At 41.2% G+C, this 22407-nt stretch overlaps 1 protein-coding gene across 3 annotated transcripts in view; it reads left to right on the forward strand.

Moving 5' to 3' along the window:
- scn1laa (sodium channel, voltage-gated, type I-like, alpha) overlaps positions 1-22407 on the forward strand; it is a 225497-nt gene that overhangs the window by 153199 nt on the left and 49891 nt on the right. For all 3 annotated transcript variants that reach the window (XM_063052347.1, XM_063052348.1, XM_063052350.1), the window contains 4 exons: positions 6707-6861; positions 7860-8033; positions 12537-12659; positions 13698-13970. In XM_063052347.1, the coding sequence (XP_062908417.1) occupies positions 6707-6861; positions 7860-8033; positions 12537-12659; positions 13698-13970 (725 nt within the window). The remainder of the gene's footprint in view (positions 1-6706; positions 6862-7859; positions 8034-12536; positions 12660-13697; positions 13971-22407) is intronic.

The raw sequence follows: 22407 nt of genomic DNA on the forward strand, positions 1-22407 counted from the left end.
AAGGACTTAACATTAACATGACTCAAACCTAGACATTGGCATATTGGATCATTACTGTGTTTTCTTTAACCATAATAATATCTGTTACTAGAACTAAACTGGAGCACATTGTTAAGATTTTTTTTGATACCATAGCTGCTTCTAAGTTTCCTAGTATTCTTAACAGTCAGTCTGAATTCACAAGAATGATTCCAGAAATGAAAGCTTTTCATATGAGGAGCGTTTGATGGCTTTGGGCCTATACGCACTGGAATTCAGAAGACTAAGGGGGGATCTCACTGAAACCTCTCGAATGGTGAAAGGCCTTGACAGAGAAGATTTGGAGAGGATGTTTCCTATGGTGGGGGAGTCTAAGACCAGAGGACAAGACCTCAGACTAGAAGGACACGTATTTAGAATGGAGATGAGGAGGAATTTTTCTAGCTAGAGAATGGTAAATCTGTCGAATTCATTGCCACAGGCGGCTCAGGAGGCTAAGTCATTGGGTATATTTAAGGCAGAGGTTGATAGATTCTTGATTAGTCAGGGCATGAGGGGATACAAGGAGAAGGCAGAAGATTGGGGCTGAGAGGGAAATGGATCAGCCTCGATGAAATGGCGGAGCAGACTCGGTTACCCGAATGGCCTACTTCTGCTCCTATATTTTATGGTTTTATGGTCTAAAAATAACACATAAAATTGATGCTTCAGCCCTGAAAATAGTCATTTACCTGTGGTTAAATTTTCAATTTTGCACCAGTCTGTTCCATTTGTCATGGTTGTGTGCCAAAGCCTGGGTCACTGCAAATGTTTTCCCTGTCCATTCCAGACATCCCACCCTGCAAAAACTCATTTCAGGGAGTTAGTACCCCCGCCACCCGTAACCCCATATCCCCCCCCCCCCCACCGGGTCGACCTCCAAGGGTGTATGTAATACTTTGTTTAGTGATCTTATCTAATCTGTAAACCAAATTGGGTATATGCAGAAAATGTGACATTAAAATATGTACTTATATTATATTATCATGGAGTCATTTTTTTTATTCTATTACAACTTTAAGCAAGTCTACAGGGAGTTTGGCCTCATCACGTAGGACATCAGTAGAGTAGCTCCTTAGCAGCTGGCCAGCTAGTTTAAATAACGTTAGCTATGTTAATGAACGAATGACACCTGTTAAACTCACCTCAACATGTCTTTTACATTTTAACCCACCATGGGCAACAGAAAAGTCACTTTTGCAAACAGTGCAGCGAGCAACACTGTCATTATTTTTGAGGTCGACTGTAAAGCCTGCCCACAGAGAAAATTGATAGGTCTACTTAGCACGAAGAGAGACCGATCAGGATGCTCCCTCTCGCTCTCGCTCTTGCTCTCCCTTTCCCTCTGAAAAAAAATCGGTTTCAGGGATATTGTATATAATTTGCAGGTGTCAGGGAGCTGCCATCAACATGCAGGAGACTCCCGGAACTTTCGGGAGAGGTGGGATATCTGCCATTCTTTAATGTTGTCCATACATCTTCTCCTCTGTCTACCTCTCCTTCTTTTCCCCTCCACAGTTCCTTGTAGAACGGTCTTTGCAAGGCCACTGGATCTTGTTATGTGGCCGTACCATCTCAGCTTTCTTTCCTTCACCAGTGTGGTGCTGGATGGTCTTGCGGACCTGCTCGTTTGTGATGTGGTTCAAGTATGAGTTGCCCAAGATGTTGTGATAGCATCTCATTTCCAATGCCCGTATCTTCCTCTGTAGCTCTGCTGTGAGGGTCCATGTCTCACATGCGTACGGGAAGATTGAACAGATTGGTGCAAAGCTTGTCAGGACAGCGTCTGGACAACTCCACCAGGAGTTTAGGGCACAAGGCAAAGCAAGGCAAATTTTCAATTAATAAAATTACAAAGTTCAAAATAAATTTATTATCAAAGTACATATATGTCACCATATACAACCCTGAGGTTCATTTTCTTGTGGGCATACTCAATAAATCCATAATAAAATAATAACCATAACAGAATCAATGAAAAACTGCACCGACTTGGGCGTTCAACCAGTGTGCAAAAGCCAACAAACTGTGCAAATAGAAAAAGAAAGAAATAATCATAAATAAAAGGACGTCCCTCTATTCTGAGGCTGTGTCCTCTGGTCTTAGATTCTCCCACCATAGGAAACATCCTCTCTACATCTGCTGTTTTGAGGCCCTTCAACATTCAATGGGTTTCAGTAAGGTCACCTTCTTCCTTTGACGGATTAAGACCTAAACTAAACTATCATTGAGAAAAATCTATTGATTTATATGTATTTAGCTTAAAGGGAATTCATATGTGATGTGCTCTGCTGTCATGTGCAATGTCTGACATCGATTAGCATAGAATAATTTATGGGTCCTGTGTTTCTGAATCATGCAGAACTGATTGGGAGGGGGATGAAATAATTTACTGTAATACATACTTTCCATATTCTTAAAGTATTTGCAAAAAGAGTCTTGTTACTGTGTGACAAATTAGCGATCAAATAGCATTCCATAACTGACTTAAAATGCATGGTAGCAAGAGAAAAAAAATGCAGGTGCAGAAAACCTGTTCCCATTAGGTCATTTATATTTCTGAACTATGTCGTGTTGTATTGTTCAGTGTTGTATATGGTGACATATATGAACTTTGATCATTTACTTTCGGCTTGTACAATGGTGCTACATGTTTCCACATGATTCCAATTTGTTGCTGTTTCTTTTCACGCCTTGTGATGTATCGGGCAGCATTTTTTGCAATTTCCTTTGCATTTCTCGGTTCTTTATGAGGCCCAGTTGCTAGCCCAACGCTCACCCCAGCACAGATGGAAAGTGTGCAAGGAGCCAGATGGGTTTGAACCAGGGGCCATTGCCCTCAAACGTCCAGTGCTGATGCTACACCACCACCAACCGGCTATCCCAACTCATAGTTTGCAACAAATCCTCCCAAACTAAATCCATGATCGGTTTATTTTTCATAGCTCGAGTGTTTGAAAGGCATATGATGTAATAAGCACCTGACTCAGATTTCAATATAATATTAACCCGTTCACTTTCATGACTCATCTATGTAATAATGAACAAATCTGATCTTTACTCCAAGATTTTAAAATTGCCAAAATAAAATTAAAGTAATATGAGTATTATTTCATCATATCAAGTACTTTATACTTACACTAGTAAGTAGCCATCAATGGTGAGAACTGTAAAATTAAGAGTACTGTGCTGTGTCTTATGACATAGACAATTCTAGACTTTCCATGACCATGGTTGTTCTTGCAAATTTTTCGACAGAAGTGGCTTGCCATTGCCTTCTTTGAGCAATATCTTTACAAGACGGGTGACTCCAGTCATTATCAATACTCTTCAGTGATTGTCTGCCTGGTGTCAGTGATCACATAACCAGAACTTGTGATTTGCACCAGCTGCTCATACGAACAACCACCACCTGCTCCCATGGCTTCGCGTGATCCTGATCGGGGCAGGGTGGGGGGTGGTGGGGGATGCGAAGCAGGTGCTACATCTTGCTCAAGGGTGACCTGCAGGCTAGCCAAGGGAAGGAACACCTTATACCTTACCACCACCTGTGTATTTCATATCTGTTAAATATGCAAAACTAAAAATAACAATGGTAAAGCCCTGCATATGGTGAAGGTCTGAAACTAAAACAAGAAATGCGATAAATGTTTGGCTGCTCAGTCAGTATGTACTTTACAGTGAATAATTTGGACACACTTCAGTTTAGCATTTGTTAAGTATGAAGATCAAACTGCTTTATGGATCATCTTCATTCAGTTCAGGATTTTGATCCCAAATATCCAGACTATATTGAATTGAATTGACTTTATTACTTACATCCTTCATAAACATGAGGAGTAAAAATCTTTACATTACGTTTCCATCTAAATGTGCAATTTATAGTAATTTCTAATGAATAGTATGTACAACAGGACAGTCAGTATAACATAGAAATACACTTGTATCAGCATGAATTTATCAGTCTGATGGCCTGGTGGAAGAAGCTGTCCCAGAGCCTGTTGGTCCTGGCTTTTATGCTGCAGTACCGTTTCCCGGATGGTAGCAACTGGAACAGTTTGTGGTTGGGGTGACTCAGGTCCCCAATGGTCCTTTGGGCCCTTTTTACACACCTGTCTTTGTAAATGTCCTGAATAGTGGGAAGCTCACATCTTGTCTGCACCACTCTCTGCAGAGTCCTGCGATTGAGGGAAGTACAGTTCCCATACCAGGCAGTGATACAGCTAGTCAGGATGCTCTCGATTGTGCCCCTGTAGAAAGTTCTTAGGATTTGGAGGCCCGTACAAAACGTCTTCAACCGTCTGAGGATGAGAAGAGAGAAACAGTATTTCTTCAAGTCAAAGGCCTTTAATCGAGAGATGATAAAAGCCAGGCAACTAATTGTTTACTTTCAAGGACAGAGCCAGGAGAAAAAGGAAAGAAGAGAAGGGAAGGTACGAAGTGGGATTTAAAAATAAGAATGATGAAATAAAAGAAGTAATAATGATAGCCCAAGGTAGAAGGGAGATTTTCATGGCTATCAGTCTGGAGGAAGTAAATAAAAGAAGCAATATTATTTCCTCATCAAAAAAAAGTGTGGCAATTAAAAATTGAAGTTAAAAGCCCCAAATTCTGGAAGACAGTGACTGATTTTGAGCCCAGTACTGAGCTGACAGTGATATCTAGTCAGTGCAGAGCATGCTGTAGAATGGGTTTACAAAGAATAGGATAGAATAGAACTTTATTGTCATTGCTCAAGACAACAGGATTGTGGTGCTACTCCAGTCAGTGCAAAACATGTATTTACAATGCATACAGTATAGTTTAATAATAAAAATCCAATTTTTACATGAAAAATTGACTTTAATAATCCGTAACGCTCAAAGGCCATTGGCAAGCTGGGATGTAGCATTATTCAGCTGCACAACAGCCCTCGGGAAAACATGGGAACCACAACTAGTCTAACTGTCTTGAGTAAGACGTTTCTGTATCTCCTACCAGATGGCACGAGATTGAACAGACAGTGTCCAGGACAGGATGGGTCTTTAATAATGTTAGTAGGCATCGAGAGTTTTAGATTGTCTGCATGTCCGATAGTTGGATCACAACGATGTGCTGAGCTGTCCTAATCACCCGTTGGAGTGCTTTGTGACCTGTTGTGCCACGCTGCCATTCTGCTTGTCAGTATGCTCTCTGTCGCACATCGATAAAAGATGACCAGCAATTCTGGGGCAGATTAGCACTCCTTAAGCAGTTGTGCCTCCCCTACTATTGAAGTTGTGTTGATGGACCAAGAGAGCTCCTTGGAGATCTTCATCCCTAAAAACATGAAACTGGAGACGCTTTCCACTACCTCACCATTTATGAGTAGTGGAGCTTATTTCAAACCTCTTGCCTCCTGAAGTCAATTATCATTTATTTTGTCTTCTTCATGTTGAGTGATAGGTTGTGGTTCCTGCACCAATGGGACAGTTTCAGCACCTCCTCCCTACATGCAGATTTGTTATTGTTTGTGATTAGGCCAATCACCATTGTGTCGTCTGCATATTTGAACTTCATTGTTTGTGATTAGGCCAATCACTGTTGTGTCCTTTGCATATTTGAACTTCATTGAAAATGTGCAGGACACCAAGAACGGCAGAGACTGGGAAATTTAAATTTAAAGCAAATTGAATGTTTGTGATCATCTTTCAAACTGAACAGCAGGCCCCACAAAGCAATTACCCAGTCTTTGTTTGGTCTTCTGAATGGCCATATTGTGCGCAGAGTGAACACAAATAAAGGTAAATGAAGTACAAATAAATCAGTGCCACACCTGGTGAGGATGTTTGGATTTTGGGAAGGTAAAAGAGCAGGTGTTGCATTTTCTGCAGTTACATGGGAAGGTGGAGTTATGATCTAGTGCTCCTGTGGGAAGGTATCTCCCCTGGGAAGGAGATTCAGCATGACATCTAAAATGCTAACAAAATCCATAGTTGTGCAGTGGAGAGTGAACTGAGTGGCTGCATCATGGTCTGGTATAGAAACACCAATGCCTTTCAACAGAAAATCCTCCAAAAAGTAGTGGGTTCGGCCTAGTACATCATGGGTAAAGCCTACCCAAACATTGAGTACATCAACATGAAGCACTATCGTAGGAAAGCAGCATCCAAAATCAGTGATCCCCACCACCCAGGCCATGCTCTTTTCTTGCAGCTACCATCAGGTAGAAGGTACAAGAGCCTCAGGACTCTCACCATCAGGTTCAAGAACAGTTACTGCCCTTCAACCATCAGGCTGTTGAACAAAAGGTGATAACTACACTCACTTGCCCATCCATTGAGATGTGCCCACAACCAATTATCTCACTTTAAGGATTCTTTATCTCATGTTCTTGTTATTTATTTTAATTTATTTATATTTGCATTTGCACAGTTTGTTGTCTACTGCACTCTGGTTTATCCTTCATTGATCCTGTTATTGTTACTGCTCTATAGATTTACTGAGTATGCCCACAGGAAAATGAATCTCAGGGTTGTAAGTGGTGACATATGTACTTTGAACTTTGAACTAACCTATGGAATACATAGAGGAAGGCGTGTTTGATGGCAACATCGCATTCAAAGTGCCAGGAAATGGCACTATAGCAAAAAAAAACAGAAGTTGTGAGTTGAAGAATTACTGTACTTGTGGTATGTCTTGTGCTAACATTTATGCTGATCTTTGTCAGGATGTGTAAGGAAGTTCCCATTTTGCTATGTCAATATAGAAGAGGGCTCAGGCAAATCCTGGTGGAACCTGAGAAAGACCTGCTACAAAATAGTGGAACACAATTGGTTTGAGACATTCATTATATTCATGATTCTTCTCAGCAGTGGTGCCTTGGTAAGAGGATTTTACACTTCCTATGTATGCATTTTTGTTCTATTTGTGCATGCTCCTGTTGTATGCATTTTCAAAAAAGAAGGAAAATAAACTGCACACTACATTTTGAGAATTAGTTTTCTATTTTTTATTTATTTATGTTACTGTCATTAAAGCCGTACCATCCAGCATCCCCCAATTTCACTCTTAGCCTAAGCACAGGATAATTTACAATGACCAATTAACCTACCAACCAGTACACCTGTGGAATGTGGGAGGAAACCCACGCGGGGAGAATGTACAAACTCTTTACAAGACTGTGGCGGAAAATGAACCCGGGTTGCCTGTACTGTAAAGTGTTGTGGTAATCACTATACTACTGTGTTGTAATAAACAAGATCATTCAATCCGTCAAATATGATTCAAAGTATAGCCAGTATTTCAGACAGGAATCTACACTATACAATAGATTAAAATCAATCACTTTACATCTTTCAAGTTCTAAGACCAGTAAGGCCAATTCAACTAATTTACAGTGTACTTACTTACTGCCCATAACACCACTGACATGTAGGGCAGCAATGAAGATCCTCCATCCCTGTCTGTCCATACCATCACACACAGATATAGAAGGATTCTTCATTGCTCTTTTTGTAACCAGTCAGGGTTATTAGCCCAGAGCTGAACCTGGAGGACTGGTGGACCACTCTTAGTCTGGGCTCTACCCTTTGACCTGTTTGGCATGGGTCACCCTACCAAGAGCCAAAGCACCAGGCCCTGACTCCAGCCAATATAGCTCTCTGGGTCATTGAGGTACACAAGTCTCCAAACCCAACGACAAGGTTATGGTCTGCTCAGAAGGATCTACAATAGAGTGAAACCAAAATTGATGGTGTTGCTGACTGATGGGGATAATTCATTTGATGTAAACAGAAAGGAAGATAAAAGGGCGTGAGACTTGATTAGAAGATTCAGCTTGACCTTTGTTAAAGTACTTACATTTTTATAATTTGTTTCAGGCTTTTGAAGATATTTATATTGAACAACGGAAAAACATCAAATCAATGCTTGAATATGCTGACAAGATCTTCACTTACATCTTCATTCTGGAAATGCTGCTGAAGTGGGTGGCATATGGTTTTGTGAAGTACTTCACAAATGCTTGGTGTTGGCTGGACTTCCTCATTGTTGATGTATGTATCTTTAATATCTCGTTTTGTTGATAACCTATGGTCTGATGACAAAATATGTTTGATTTGGCGTAATACACATAAAAGTTGCTGGTGAACGCAGCAGGCCAGGCAGCATCTCTAGGAAAAGGTACAGTCGACGTTTCGGGCCGAGGTGTCGACTGCACCTCTTCATAGAGATGCTGCCTGGCCCGCTGTGTTCACCAGCAACTTTTATGTGTGTTGCTTGAAATTCCAGCATCTGCAGATTTCCTTGTGTTTGATTTGGCGTTATCATTTCAGCTGACTTAATGCTAAGGTGCAACTGTGTATCATTAAAATTTCTCGGGGGTGTGCCAGAGATAGCAGTAACAAGATGTTGTGCTGAAGTTGTGTAAGACCTTGGTGAGGCCTAATTTGGAGTATTGTGTGCAGTTTTGGTCACATACCTACAGGAAAGACGTAAACAAGGTTGAAAGAGTACAGAGAAAACTCACAAGGATGTTGCCAGGTCTGGAGGACCTGAGTTATGAGGAAATATTGAATACATTAGGATTATATTCCTTGGAATGTAGAAGATTGGGAGGAGATTTGATAGAGGTATATAAAATTATGAGGGATATAGATAGGGTAAATGCAAGCAGGCTTTTTCCACTGTGATTGGGTGGAACTGCAACCAGGGGTCATGGGTTAAGGGTGAAAGGTGACATGTTTAAGGGTAACATGAAGGGAAACTTCACCCACAGGGTCGCGAGAGTGTGGAACGAGCTGCCAGCATAAGTGGCAAGCTTGATTTGAACGCTTAAGAGACTTTGCACAGGTACACGGATGATAGGGGTATGGAGGGTTATAGTCCCGGTGCAGGTTGATGGAAGTAGGCAGTTTAAGTAGTTTTGGCAGTTACTAGATGGGCCGAAGGGCCTGTTTCAGTGCTATGACTCTATGACTGTATGATTAATCAGATTTTTTTGAGATAGTGGAATGAATGAAGACTAGGAAACAAGTGTTCTGTTTCTGGAGATGCTTGATAATGGCAGTATTACCAAAAGTGGGAAAACTTCTCAATAACTATTGTCAACAATGACGACCCTGAGTTTCATAAATAGAAGAGCTACATTAGATATTTCTGGAGGTGAAAACTATGCCAGTTAGAAACAGTAATTTTAAGATGGCCTGAGTAATGGCTGTAGGTCAGGTATAAGGTACAAATTTAGAATGTTAGTTGAAAATTGCTGCCCCAACCTTGTAAATTTCAGATTCACAGACTTTGGGTGGCACGGTAGAGATATGTCTCTACCAAAGGAGGTGAAAGGTGCTGGCCTGCAGGTCACCCTTGGGCAAAGTGTATCACCTGCTTAGCCCCTCCCCCTCCCCCCTCCCCAATCAAGGTCACGTGAAGCCATGGGAGCAGGTGGTGGATGGTCATATGAGCAGCTGGTGCACGTTACAAGTCCTGGTTATGTGACCACAGACACCAGGCGGGCAATCTCTGAAGAGTATTGATAATGTTTGGGGTCACCCGTCTTGTAAAGATACTGCCCAGAAGGAAGCAATGACAACCAACTTCTGTAGAAAAATTGCCAAGAGCAATCAAGGTCATGAAAGGATCAGAATTGCCTATGTCATATGACAGACTACATAATGATGATGATCACAAACTGTTGATGATAATATGAAAGGAGCTAGTAATATTTTAAATGCTTTTTAATTCTATACTGTTTGGATAATCATTTGGTCCACTAGAGGGCTGCATGTTGTAGGAATTTGGCTCAGTTCGTCACGGGTAAAACCCTCCCAACCATTGAGCACATCTACATGAAACCGTGTCACAGCATCCATCATCAGAGATTCCCAGCATGCAGCCCATGCTCTTTTCTCACAGCTGCCATCAGGTAGAAGGTACAAGAGCCTTAAATCTTGCACCACCAGGTTCAAGAACATTTACTACCCATCAACCATCAGGCTCTTAAACAAAATGGGATAACTACACTCACTTGCCCATCCATTGAGATGTTCCCACAATCAATGATCTCACTTTAAGGACTCTTTATGTCATTATCTCATGTTCTTGTTACTTATTGCTATTTATTTATATTTGCATTTGCTCAGTTTGTTGTCATCTGCACTCTAGTTGGATTTCCATTGATCCTGTTATAGTTACTATTCTGTAGATTTGCTGACTATGCCTGCAGGAAAATGAATCTCAGGGTTGTATACAGTCACATATATGTGTTGTACCTCTTCCTTACTGTATGTGAATATTTGACAAGCTCATGGTGATATTACATAAAACTATTGTGCAACCCAACCAATTTTAATGCTGTTTTTATTTATCTTCTGTAAATTTGTTGCAGCCAATTCAAAACAACATTGCCAATGCTGATATTGATGGGCTAGATAATTTTATGAGAAGTATATGAAAAATTTACATCATGTAAATTTTTATAGCATGTAAACCTCTTTCACGGTTTGAAAAGCTTCCTGACTCCAATCTGCCCCTCCATCTGCTGTAGCAGAAGGAGCCTATCCAGTGGTCCTTCCCCACAGAGCCGCAGCATTGGCTGCACCATGTTTCCGTTTATCCCTCAACATGGCACGGTAGCATAGTGGTTTGCACATCGCTTTACAGTACCAGCGACATGGGTTCAATTTCCACTGTTGTCTGTAAGGAGTTTGTACTTTCTTCCTGTGACCACGTGCGTTTCCTTTCCAGTACTCCGGTTTCCTCCCACAGTCAAAAGACGTACTGTTTCAGGTTTAATTGATCATTGTAAATTGTTCCGAAATTAGTTAAGTCGGGGGATTGCTGGGCGGCGTGGCTCAAAGGGCCTATTCCGTCTATGCTGCATCTCAATACGTAAATAAATAAATAAATATACACCTGCAGCATTCACCTATAGACGTTTTGTTGTGCTTGAAGACCGACAAGTTTGTCAGACTGAAGGGCTTTGTTCACCAAGTTGATGACTTTCCAGTAGCCACCAGATGTCTGTCTCATTGTGTGTCTCCGGGGACAACCCACAAATCAGGGATTCCTCTGTTATGCAGCTGCTCAGAAAGAACCTTTCCATCTGTCTCCACACTCCCTTAGCAAATCCACAGTACACAAAGAGATGGATGATTGTTCATTTCCCAGCAGAGTCACCCAAAGAGCAGCTCTCATTGGAGTGATGTATCATCTATAGAGAAAGGCAATAGCTGGAAGGGCACCTCTCATCACCAGCCAAGAGAGGCCTTGGTGCCTGACAGATCTGTCAGTGAGAGCATTCCACCAGATAGATTGGGCCACTTGCTCAGGGAACAGACCCACAGAATCCATATTGTACCCGTCCCTCAGAGTCAGCCGTACATTCCATGTTGACCATTGCCTTGTAATACACACAAAGTGCTGGAGCAACTCAGCAGGCCAGGCAGTGTTTTTGGAAAAAGAGTAACAGTTGATATTTCGGGCCAGGGTAACTTCTCCAGTCCTGAAGAAGGTTCTCAGCTCAAAATGTCGACTGTTTCCTCTTTGCCATAGAGGCGATAATGGGGCAAAGCATCAGCTACCCTGTCCATGCTTGATGGTGGTGGAGAGTGATAACAGGGTAGTCACAGTAAGTAACTGCAATACACAGTGAAACAGTGGTAGTGAGAGTGAATATTAAGAGGCTGCCAATCAAACAGCCTGCTTTATTTCCTGGATAATATCAGCATAGCTGAACGGTGTTAAGCTGCACTTGCACAGACAATTGGAAAGTATAGAAAGTGTTGTGAAAGGATCTAGCACTTTCACAACGTATATGTCAAATAATCTCATCTCGTGCTTTCAGCCGGTTACAGGTATTGATTATATGTATCTCCTGATTAGTTAGTCCTCAACCAATCAGATTTCTGCTGTTCCACCTTGTTAACAGTGGAATTCCAGTTCTTACTTCAAAAAACCCTTCATCTTTTTTAAAATTCTTTTTCTCCAGTTTTATTTCAATGGGTTCCTTTACCAGGCGGTCCCAAAAACCATGGACACAGCACAGTATTTATGTGCTGTCAAAGTCAATCCTATGGCCGTTACGAATGCAGTGATCTACTACTGCCGATTTTTCTTTATGAAAAATCTTTATCATTCTTTATAGCCCGGATCTGGGTCGTACCCTCCAAATATCCGGACCTGCCTCTTGGTTTTTTTGCACTACCTTACTTTCCATTTTCTATTTTCTATTTATGATTTATAATTTAAATTTTTAATATTTACTGTCGATTTGTACTCCAGGGAGTGGGAAGCGCAGAATCAAATATCGCCATGATGATTGTACCTTCTAGTGTCAACTGTTTGGCGACAATAAAGTATTAAGTATAAAGTATTATAGTTAGTGAAAGACTTTGGGACAGTGAGTCACTTGCCTAACAATATGCAGCCTCTGATGCATTCTGCTGGCTGCAATATAACCGATTTTTGTTTCTTGTCAATGGTGACTACCACAGTTGTTGAGAATGGAAGACTGTATTAACTGCTTTGAATTATTTTATATTTTCTTTTTTATTGTTAAGGTCTCTTTGGTAAGCCTCACAGCTACTGCCTTGGGCTACTCCGAACTTGGTGCCATTAAATCCCTCAGGACACTAAGAGCTTTGAGACCTCTAAGAGCATTGTCGCGATTTGAAGGCATGAGGGTAAGATGAAGCTCAAGTTATCTCTGTCTCAATGATGCATGTAGAACAGAACAAACAGGTGAAGTTAGATCAAGTTACAGAAGTGTCCCTTTCACAATTTATACATTGTCTTAAATGCATTTGAACATTCAATTATTAGTACCACAGTGCATAAAAAGAACAGATGCTCTTTGATTTAGCATTCTTTTCAATGGACTGTTCTGTTCTCAAATAATTTCCAAATACCTGTAAAATGATTAGAAAGATACTAAGAAAAGTTTGATTTGAGAAAGTAAGTCATCACTAGGAAGGAAAATGTCATTTTTTGTGTCACAGTGCAGGGGGTTCGAGTACTGAAGAGGGATATCTTACTGAAATTGTCTAAGAATTTGCTTAGAGCTCAGTAAGATCACTATGTGTTTCTTTATAACTAAACTCTGCAGATATCTTTACAAATGTCGCACACGTTGTAGCATGATTTTTCTGTGAGGTCACTAAAATAATTATCATTAGTTTTACACCTGCCAAACATGATATCACATCTGCCAAACCAAGACAACTCATTGTTTAATTTCATTTTCAATATTATGTCACTACTTTTGATTTTATGGTCTGCATTTTACTTATAATTTTGCTTTTCTCTTCTTCACAGTAATCAAATTCTGTGACATCATCGGTCCACCACAAGGTTTTTTCTTTCTTTTGCTTTTTGATACATGCATTACCATTTAGCAAATGCCTTCCGCTAATTAATTTATATTGTTCCTTTGATCTTACTTGTGATTGCTTTGTCTATTCCTTTTCACAAGAAATTTTATTTCCATGGAATAATTTTTTTATCAGCTGCAAGTATAAATTGTAATATGCAGCGTGCTTTAAAAATCACATATTGGCTATAAAATAAACAATATAAGTGATTATTATATTGTAATATTATTACAATATAATAATGTAATATTATATAATAATTATACAATATAATAATTATATATTAATTACAATTAATTCTGCAATTGACATGTTGACTAATGTATTTTTCCTCAAAACATTGACTTTTAGGTGGTCGTGAATGCACTGCTTGGAGCAATTCCATCCATCATGAACGTGCTGCTTGTATGCCTGATATTCTGGCTCATTTTCAGTATAATGGGTGTGAATCTGTTTGCTGGAAGGTATTATCACTGTATCAACACCACTGACGGAACTACGTTCCCTATCGAAATTGTTGACAATATTACAGATTGCCTTCAGCTTAATACATCTGCACGATGGAAGAACGTAAAAATAAACTTTGACAATGTTGGAGTAGGCTACCTTGCTTTATTACAAGTGGTAAGTTAACTTTAACCTCATTGAATAGTTCAGAGGAATAAACATACTATAAGTGCAGCACTGTGCAAAAGTCTTAGGCACATGTATGTGAGGTCCTTTGGAGTGTGCAGGCCTCTCCTTCACACGTTCTACCAGTCTGTTGTCACCAGTACAGTCTTCTATCTGGTGGTGTGCTGGGGCGATGGCATCAACACGGGTGATGCCAACAGGCTCAATAAACTGATTAGAAAGGCTGGCTCTGTTATAGGAGTCAAACCGGACCACTGGGGGCTGTGGTAGAACAAAGGACCCTACAGAAAATCCTGGCAATTCTGGACAGTGTTTCTTACCCTCTGCATGCCTCCTTGGCTGAACAGAGGAGCACTTTTAGTAATGGACTAAGACAACTGCACTGCTCCAAAGAGCACTATATGAGGTTACTCTTCCCGTCGGCCATTAGGCTCTGTAATGAGTCAACCTATAGCCAGGGAAGTGATGACCCTCTCCTGCTAGACTTCTGTGGAAATTTATTTTTTATTCTTTCTACTTCTCTTTTAATATTTATATCTGTGCACTTGTAATGCTGACACTGTAATTTCCTTTGAGATCAATGAAGTATCTATCTATCTATCTCTATATAGCTAGGGTGCCTAAGAATTTTGCACAGTACTGTATTTGTCAATGTGGAGTGGAGAGAGAGTTCGTAAATCTGGCAGGAGCAAAGGATGATGGGAATGGTGAGGGTGGAGCAGCACAGGAGGGGTGTGGGACAGGTGGCAGAGAAGGAGTGCCAGGGGGTGGGGGGGGCGTGGGTACAGACACACCCATCCCTGAGACATCACCCAAGGTGATTTGATTCCAAAAAATTGGCTTACTAAACATCACAGAATGTTTCTCTGGTGCTTTGCACTCCCTCCCCTCCCCTTTTCCCAACTATGATTCCCCTCTCCCTGCCCCCTTCCCACTCTCAGTCCACAATAGAGACCCAGATCAGAATCAGGTTTATCATCACTCACACGTCATGAAATTTGTTTTTTTTTGTAACAGCAGCACAGCGGAATGCATAAAACTACAACAGTACTGTGCAAAATTCTTAGGCTTCTGTGTGTGTGTATGTATATATATATATATACCCAAGACCTTTGCACAGTACTGTATAATTTCATAAAGAATATCCAAAACCTGTGATGGGTTAGAAATGGCAGGCCATAGTTAGTTATCTTATGGGCCACAGATAAACTTCGGATGAATTTTGCTTCTCAGCAAGATCTGCTTCAGATTATGTTTCTAGCTTACCTTTTTTATGCCATTAGAATAACAAATGTGTGAAATTACTAGGCCTTACATTCTGTATTGAAGATCATAGGAATGTGCACAACTTCCACATTTGCGATTAGCTCTGTCTACTTTTTGCTGATGACTGTAACTGGATGAATTTATATCAACTGGTACGCTGCAGCCTCTGGATTTTCCGGCCCATTGCTTCCCCTCTGAGAGTGAAAGACCATATTGAGCCACCATTGGAACAAATTCTTTTGTAGCTTACAAGTAGCATCACGGATCGTTGGGATCGTAAAGGGAGCTTTTGGCACATTGGGCTTCATAAATCAGAGCATTGAGTACAGGTGTCGGGATGATAGAATATAAAGCAAGGCTGTAATTCTGAGGCTGTATAAGCCACTGGAGAGGCCTCACTTGGAGTATTGTGAGCAGTTTTGGGCCTGTTATTTAAGAAAGGATGTGCTGACATTGGAGAAGGTTCAGAGGAGATCTGTTGAGAATAATTCCAAGAATGAAAAGGTTATTATGTGAGTAGCAATTGATGGCTCTGGGCCTGTACTCACTGGGATTTAGAAGAATGGGGAGGGGAGATCTCATTGAAATGTCAAATGGCCTAGATAGACTGGATGTGAAGAGGATGTTTCCTTTGGCGGGGGAGTCTAGGTCCGGAGGGCACAGCCTCAAAATAGAGGGATGTCCACTTAGAATGGAGATGAGAAGGATTTTTTTAGCCAGACAGTGGTGAATCTGAGGATTTCTTTACCACAGACAGCTGTGGAGGCCAGGTCACTGGGTGCATTTAAAGTGGAGTTTGATAAGTTCTTGTCCAGTCAGATCATGAAAGAATATGGGGAGAAGGCAAGAGATTGGAGCTGAGAGGGAAAATGGATCTGTTATGTTGAAATGGTGGAGCAGACTCGATGCCCGTATGGCCTAATTCTGTTCCTATCTCTCATGGTGATGTTGAAGTTGCGTAAGTTGTTGGTGAGACCAAATTGGGAGTATTGTGTAACAGTTCTGTTCATCTACCTACAGAAAGGATATCAATAGAGTGCCGGGAAAATTGACAAGTATGTTGCCAGGACCTGAGAGCCTGAACTATAATAGTCATAGTCATACTTTATTGATCCCGGGGAAAATTGGTTTTCGTTACAGTTGCACCATAAATAATTAAATAGTAATAAAACCATTAAATAGTTAAATAGTAATATGTAAATTATGCCAGGAAATAAGTCCAGGACCAGCCTATTGGCTGAGGATGTCTGATCCTCCAAGGGAGGAGTTGTAAAGTCTGATGGCCACAGGCAGGAATGATCTCCCATGACACTCTGTGTTGCATCTCAGTGGAAGGAGTCTCTGGCTGAATGTACTCCTGTGCCCAACCAGTCCATTATGTAGTGGATGGGAGACATTGTCCAAGATGGCATACAACTTGGACAGCATCCTCTTTTCAGACACCACCGTCAGAAAGTCCAGTTCCATCCCCACAACATCACTGGCCTTACGAATGAGTTTGTTGATTCTGTTGGTGTCTGCTACCCTCACCCTGCTGCCCCAGCACACAACAGCAAACATGATCGCACTGGCCACCACAGACTCGTAGAACATCCTCAGCATCATCCGGCAGATGTTAAAGGACCTCAGTCTCCTCAGGAAATAGAGATGGCTCTGACCCTTCTTGTAGACAGCCTCAGTGTTCTTAGACCAGTCCAGTTTATTGTCAATTCGTATCCCCAGGTATTTGTAATCCTTCACCATGTCCACACTGACCCCCTGGATGGAAACAGGGGTCACCAGTACCTTAGCTCTCCTCAGGTGTAAGGAGAGGTTGAATAGGTTAGAACCTTATTACCTGGAGTGCAGGAGAAGGAGGGCAGACCTTATGATGGTCAACAAAATTGTGAGGATGAATGTATGCCGGCTTTTCCCCCCTCAGATTGGATGAGACTCGTATAGGAGGTTATAGGTTTTGGGTGAAAGGTGAAATATTGAAGGGGAAGTTGAGGGAGAATTACTTCATTCAGCAGGTGGTATGAGTGCGGAATGGGCTGCCAGCAGAAGTGGTGGATGTGAGTTCAATTGTAACATTTAAGACAAGTGTGGATAGTTACATGGATGAGAGGGGTATGGAGGGCTATGGTTTATATTCAGGTGAATGGAACTGGGCAGAATAGCTGGCTGATACAGATTAGATGGGCTGAAGGGCCTGCTTCTGTGTGTAGTGCTCTATGTCTTTGTGATTCCAATTAGTTCAAATATATATTGTTGCATATAATTCTATGTTGACGTACAGTAATGTGCTGGGCACATATACATCTGTGGAATTCTTTGCCACAGGCAGCTGTGGAGGCTAAGTATTTATGTATATTTAAGGCAGAGATTGGTCAGGGCATGAAGGGATACAGGGAGAAGGCAGGAGATTAGGCCTGAAAGGAAAATTGGATCAGCCATAATGAAATGGCAGAGCAGACTCGATGTGCCAAATGGCCTAATTCATAGTCATAGACATTTACAGTATTGTGCAAAAGTCTGCTTTGGAAAGATCTTGTAAAAAAATAGTATGTTTGTAATTAAAGGTCATTATTGGCTTTTTGGAAGGTTGTAAGTATCTTTTCTGTTAAGCACTTCTGCAATTTTCAGTGATCAGGATAGAAAGTAAGCACAACAAATCCAAGACACTCCGGATGTCAAGCGAAATCAAGGGTGGATGAAGAAAATTGCAGCATGTGTCAGCTATAGATAAATGATACAGGAGACATTTCTCAGAGAGATAGAAGGCAGAGGGAGTATCTGTGGAAACATGATGCAGATAAAAAGGACATAAGTATCAGTGGCTTCAACAATGTAAGGAGAATCCCAAATCATTTTATGTGTATATTAAAGGCAAAAGTAAAAGCATGGAAAGAGGAGTAAACATTAAGGACTTAAAATCCAGTCTGGGTGTTAAGCAAGAGGACATGGGTGGGGCATTAAATAGGAAAAGCATGTTGTCATTGGAGAACTCAGAAGGGAGACCAGTGAAATTTTAGATCAGGTTATAATTAAAAAGGAGGTGGTTTAAAGGTGGACACGTCTCCAGTGCATGATCAAATGTATTCCTCTCTGCAATCGGATGTAAGGGAGGAGATGGAGTTGGGGTTGACACAGATTTTCAAATCTTCATTCCCCACAGGTGAGCTGCCAGATGATTGGAGGATTGCAAATGTGCCATCTATAGTCAGGAAGGGCAGTAGGGTTAAACCATTCAGTCTAACTTGAGTGGTAAGGGGGTTAATATCACCACCCTGAACAAGAAGGCACGGCAGTGTCTCCACTTCCTAATGAGATTGAGGAAAACGAGGCTCCCCCACCCCATATTAACTGCATTTTAAAGGAGCACCGTTGACCGTGTCTTGACAAGTTACATCTCTATCTGGTATGAGGGCAGCCAAGCATTGGAATGGAAGTTCCTTCAAAGGACTGTGAGAACGGGTGAGAGGATCACAAGACCATAAAAACATAGGAGAAGAATTTGGCCATTCAGCTCAGTTCCACCATTCCATCATGGCTGATCCCGGATCCCACTCGACCCCACACACCTGCCTTTTTGCCAAATCCTTTGATGCCCTGACTAATCAGGTAAAACTATCAATTTTTGTTGTAAATATTCCCACAGTCTGTAGCAGAGCAGTCCACAGATTCACTACTCTCTGGCTAAAAAAAATCGTCCTTAACTCTGTTCTGAAGGGTTGCCCCTCAATTTTAAGGCTGTGCCCTCTAGTTCTGGATACCCCCACCACAGGAAACATCCTCTCCACATCCACCTTATCCAGTCCTTTTAACATTTGGTAGGTTTTCAATGATATCCGCTCTCATTCTTCTAAATTCCAATAAGCACAGGCCCAAAGCTGCCAAACACTCCTCATATGTTAACCTTTTCATTCCCAAAATCATCCTCCTGTACCTCCTCTGGACTCATTCCAATGCCAACACAATCTTTCTGAGATATGGAGCCCAAAATTGTTGACAATACTCCAAGTGCAGCCTGACTAGTGTCTTGTAAAGGCTTATCATTATCTCCTTGTTTTTGTATTCTATTCCCCTTGAAATAAATGCCAACATTGCATTTGCCTTCTTTACCACAGACTCAACCTGTGAATTAACCTTCTGGGAGTCTTGCCTGAGGACTCCTAAGTTCCTCCACATCTCTGAAGTTTGAACTTTCTTCCCATTTAGATAATAGTCTGCACTATCGTTCCTTTTACCAAAATGAATTATGGTACATTTCCCAGCACTGTATTCACTCTGCCACTTTTTTGCCCATTCTTTCTGTTTGTCTAAGTCCTTCTGCAATCACATTGCTTCCAAGTACTACCTACCACTCCACCTATCTTCATATCATTTGCAAACTTTGCCACAAATCTAAATCATTGACAAACAATGTGAAAAGTAACAGTTGCAAGACTGACCCGTGAGGAACACCACTAGTCACTGGCAATCAACCAGAAAAGACCACTTTTATTCCCACTCGCTGCCTCCTGCCTGTCAGCCATTCCTCTATCCATGCCAGGAGCTTTGCTGTAATACCATGGGATTTTATCTTGTTAAGCAGCCTCATGTATGGCACCTTATCAAATGCCTTCTGAAAATCCAAATAAATAACATCCACTGCTTCTCCTTTGTCCACCCTTCTTGGTACTTCCTCGAAGAACTCTAACAAATTAGTCAGGGAAGATTTCCCTTTACAGAAACCAGGCTGATTTTGACTTATTTTATCATTAGTCTCCAAGTATCCCGAAACCTTAACCTTAATAATTGACCCCCAAGACTTTCCCAACCACTGAGGTTAGGCTAACTTGCCTATAATTTCCTTTGCCTTCCACCCTCCTGGAAGTGTGGAGTGACATTTGCTATTTTCCAGTCCTCCAGAACCATGCCAGAAACATGTTACTCTTGAAAGATCATAACCAAAATATCTGCTATTTCTTCAGCAACCTCTTTCAGAACTCTGGGATGTAGTCCATCTGGTCCAGGTGATGTACCCACCTTAAGACCTCTCAGTTTGCCTTGCATATTTTCCTTTGCAATAGCATGGCACTCACTCCTGCTCCCTGACTCTCACAGACCTCTGGCACACTGCTGGTGTTTTCCACAGTGAAGACAGATGCTAAGTACCAATTAAGTTCATCTGCCATTTCTTTGGCCACCATTACTACCTCACCAGCATCATTTTCCAGGGTCCAATATCAACTCTCACCTCCCTTTTACTCTTTATATAACTGAAAAAACTTTCAGTATCCTGCTTTGTATTATTGGCTAGTTTTCCCTCATTTTTTCATTTTTTCCCTTCTTATGGCTTTTTAGTTGCCTTTTGTTAGATTTTAAAAGCTTCCCAATCATCCAATTTCACAATCACTTTTACTATCTCATATGCCCTTCCTTTGGCTTTTATGCAGTCCTTAAATTCCCTTGTCAGTCATGGGTGCCTACCCCTGCCACTTGAGAACAACTTCTACTGTGGGACATGTCTATCCTGTGCTTTGGGATTTATTCCCAGAAACGTCAGCCACTTCTGCTCTGCCATCATTTCCACCAGTATCAATCTCCAATCCTCTCTCATGTCTTTGTAAATCCCTTTATTCCATTGTGATACTGATACATCTGACTTATGCTTAACTCTCTCAAATTGCGGTATGAATTCAATCATATTATGATCACTGCCTCCTAAGGGTTCCTTTAAATTCCCTAATCAAATCTGGATTATTACAAAGCACCCAATCTAAGATGCCTTTCCCCTAGTAGGCTCAAGCAGAAGCTGCTCTAAAAAGCCATCTCGTAGGCATTCAACAAACTCCCTCTCTTGTGATCCGACACCAAACTGATTTTCCCAATCCCCCTGCATATTGAAGTCCCCCATTACAATTGTGACATTACTGTTATTATATGCCCTTTCAAACTCCCTTTGCAATCTCAACCCCACATCTTGGCTACTATTTAGAGGCCTAAATATGATTCCCATAATGGTTTTCTACCCTCGCAGTTTCTTAACTCTATCCACAAAGATTCAACATTCTCTAACCCTATGTCACCTTTTTCTAAGGATGTAATTCCATCTCTTACTAACAGAGCCACACCATCGCCTATGCCTTCCTGCCTGTGCTTTTGATACAAAGTATATCCTTTGATATTAAGGTCCCAACTATGATATTCTTTCAGCCTTGACTCAGTGATGCTGATAACGTCATACCAACCAATCTGTAATTACGCCACGAGTTCATCCACCTTATTCTGAATACTACATGCATTTAAATACAGCACCTTCTGTCAGTCCTGCATTTTTCACCCTTTTGAATTTTGCCTCTGGGGTGCAATTTAACTCTTTGCACTGTCTGCAATGGTACCCAGACACTGGCTTGCCCTTTCTTACATTCATGTTATATGTTACATCATTTCCTTGTTAGCCTGCTTCTTCATCCTCAGCTCTATCATTCTGGTTCCCATCCATCTGCTGTATTAGTTTAAACCACTACCAACAGCTCTAGCAAACCTGCCCTCAAGTATATTGGGCGCCCTTGGATTCAAGTGCAGCCCATCCCTTTTGTAAAGGTCACACCTGCCCAAGAAGAGGTCCCAGTGATCCAGAAATCTGAATCCCTGCCCCTGCTCCATAGGGGTCTTCCTATCATCCATCAGGGACATTCATCAGGAGCACTCTGTACGCAGACCCTTTAGTATTATCAAGGATCTCTGCCATCCGGCTAGCATCCTCCTTGACTTTCTACCATCAGGCAGGAGACTCCGATGCATAAAACCAAGAGCAGTCAGGAGGAGAACGTTTCTTCCCTCAGGCCATTGGGCTTTTGAACTCGCTGCCGCAGCACTTTCAAATTGTCACTGGTTAATCTGTTCTGTACCTTACAATATTTAATATATGCACATTAGTTTGTTTATTTATGTGTGATTCATCTGTAGATTTTATTCTTACTTTCATAAGTTATGTGTACTACAGTGCATTACATGCTGGTTCAGAGAAACATCTTGTTTGATAGTATACATGGTGTATAGTTAAATGACAATAAACTTGATTTGAGTTGAATTTTAGAGACAGGATTAATCTGCATTTGAAAAGGCAGGGATTTAATCGAAGATGGTCAGTGTGGTTTTGTTAGAGGTATATCCTGTGTAATAAATTTGATTG

Source organism: Mobula hypostoma, chromosome 6 (assembly GCF_963921235.1).
Source record: "Mobula hypostoma chromosome 6, sMobHyp1.1, whole genome shotgun sequence".
In the NCBI taxonomy this organism is placed as follows: domain Eukaryota; kingdom Metazoa; phylum Chordata; class Chondrichthyes; order Myliobatiformes; family Myliobatidae; genus Mobula; species Mobula hypostoma.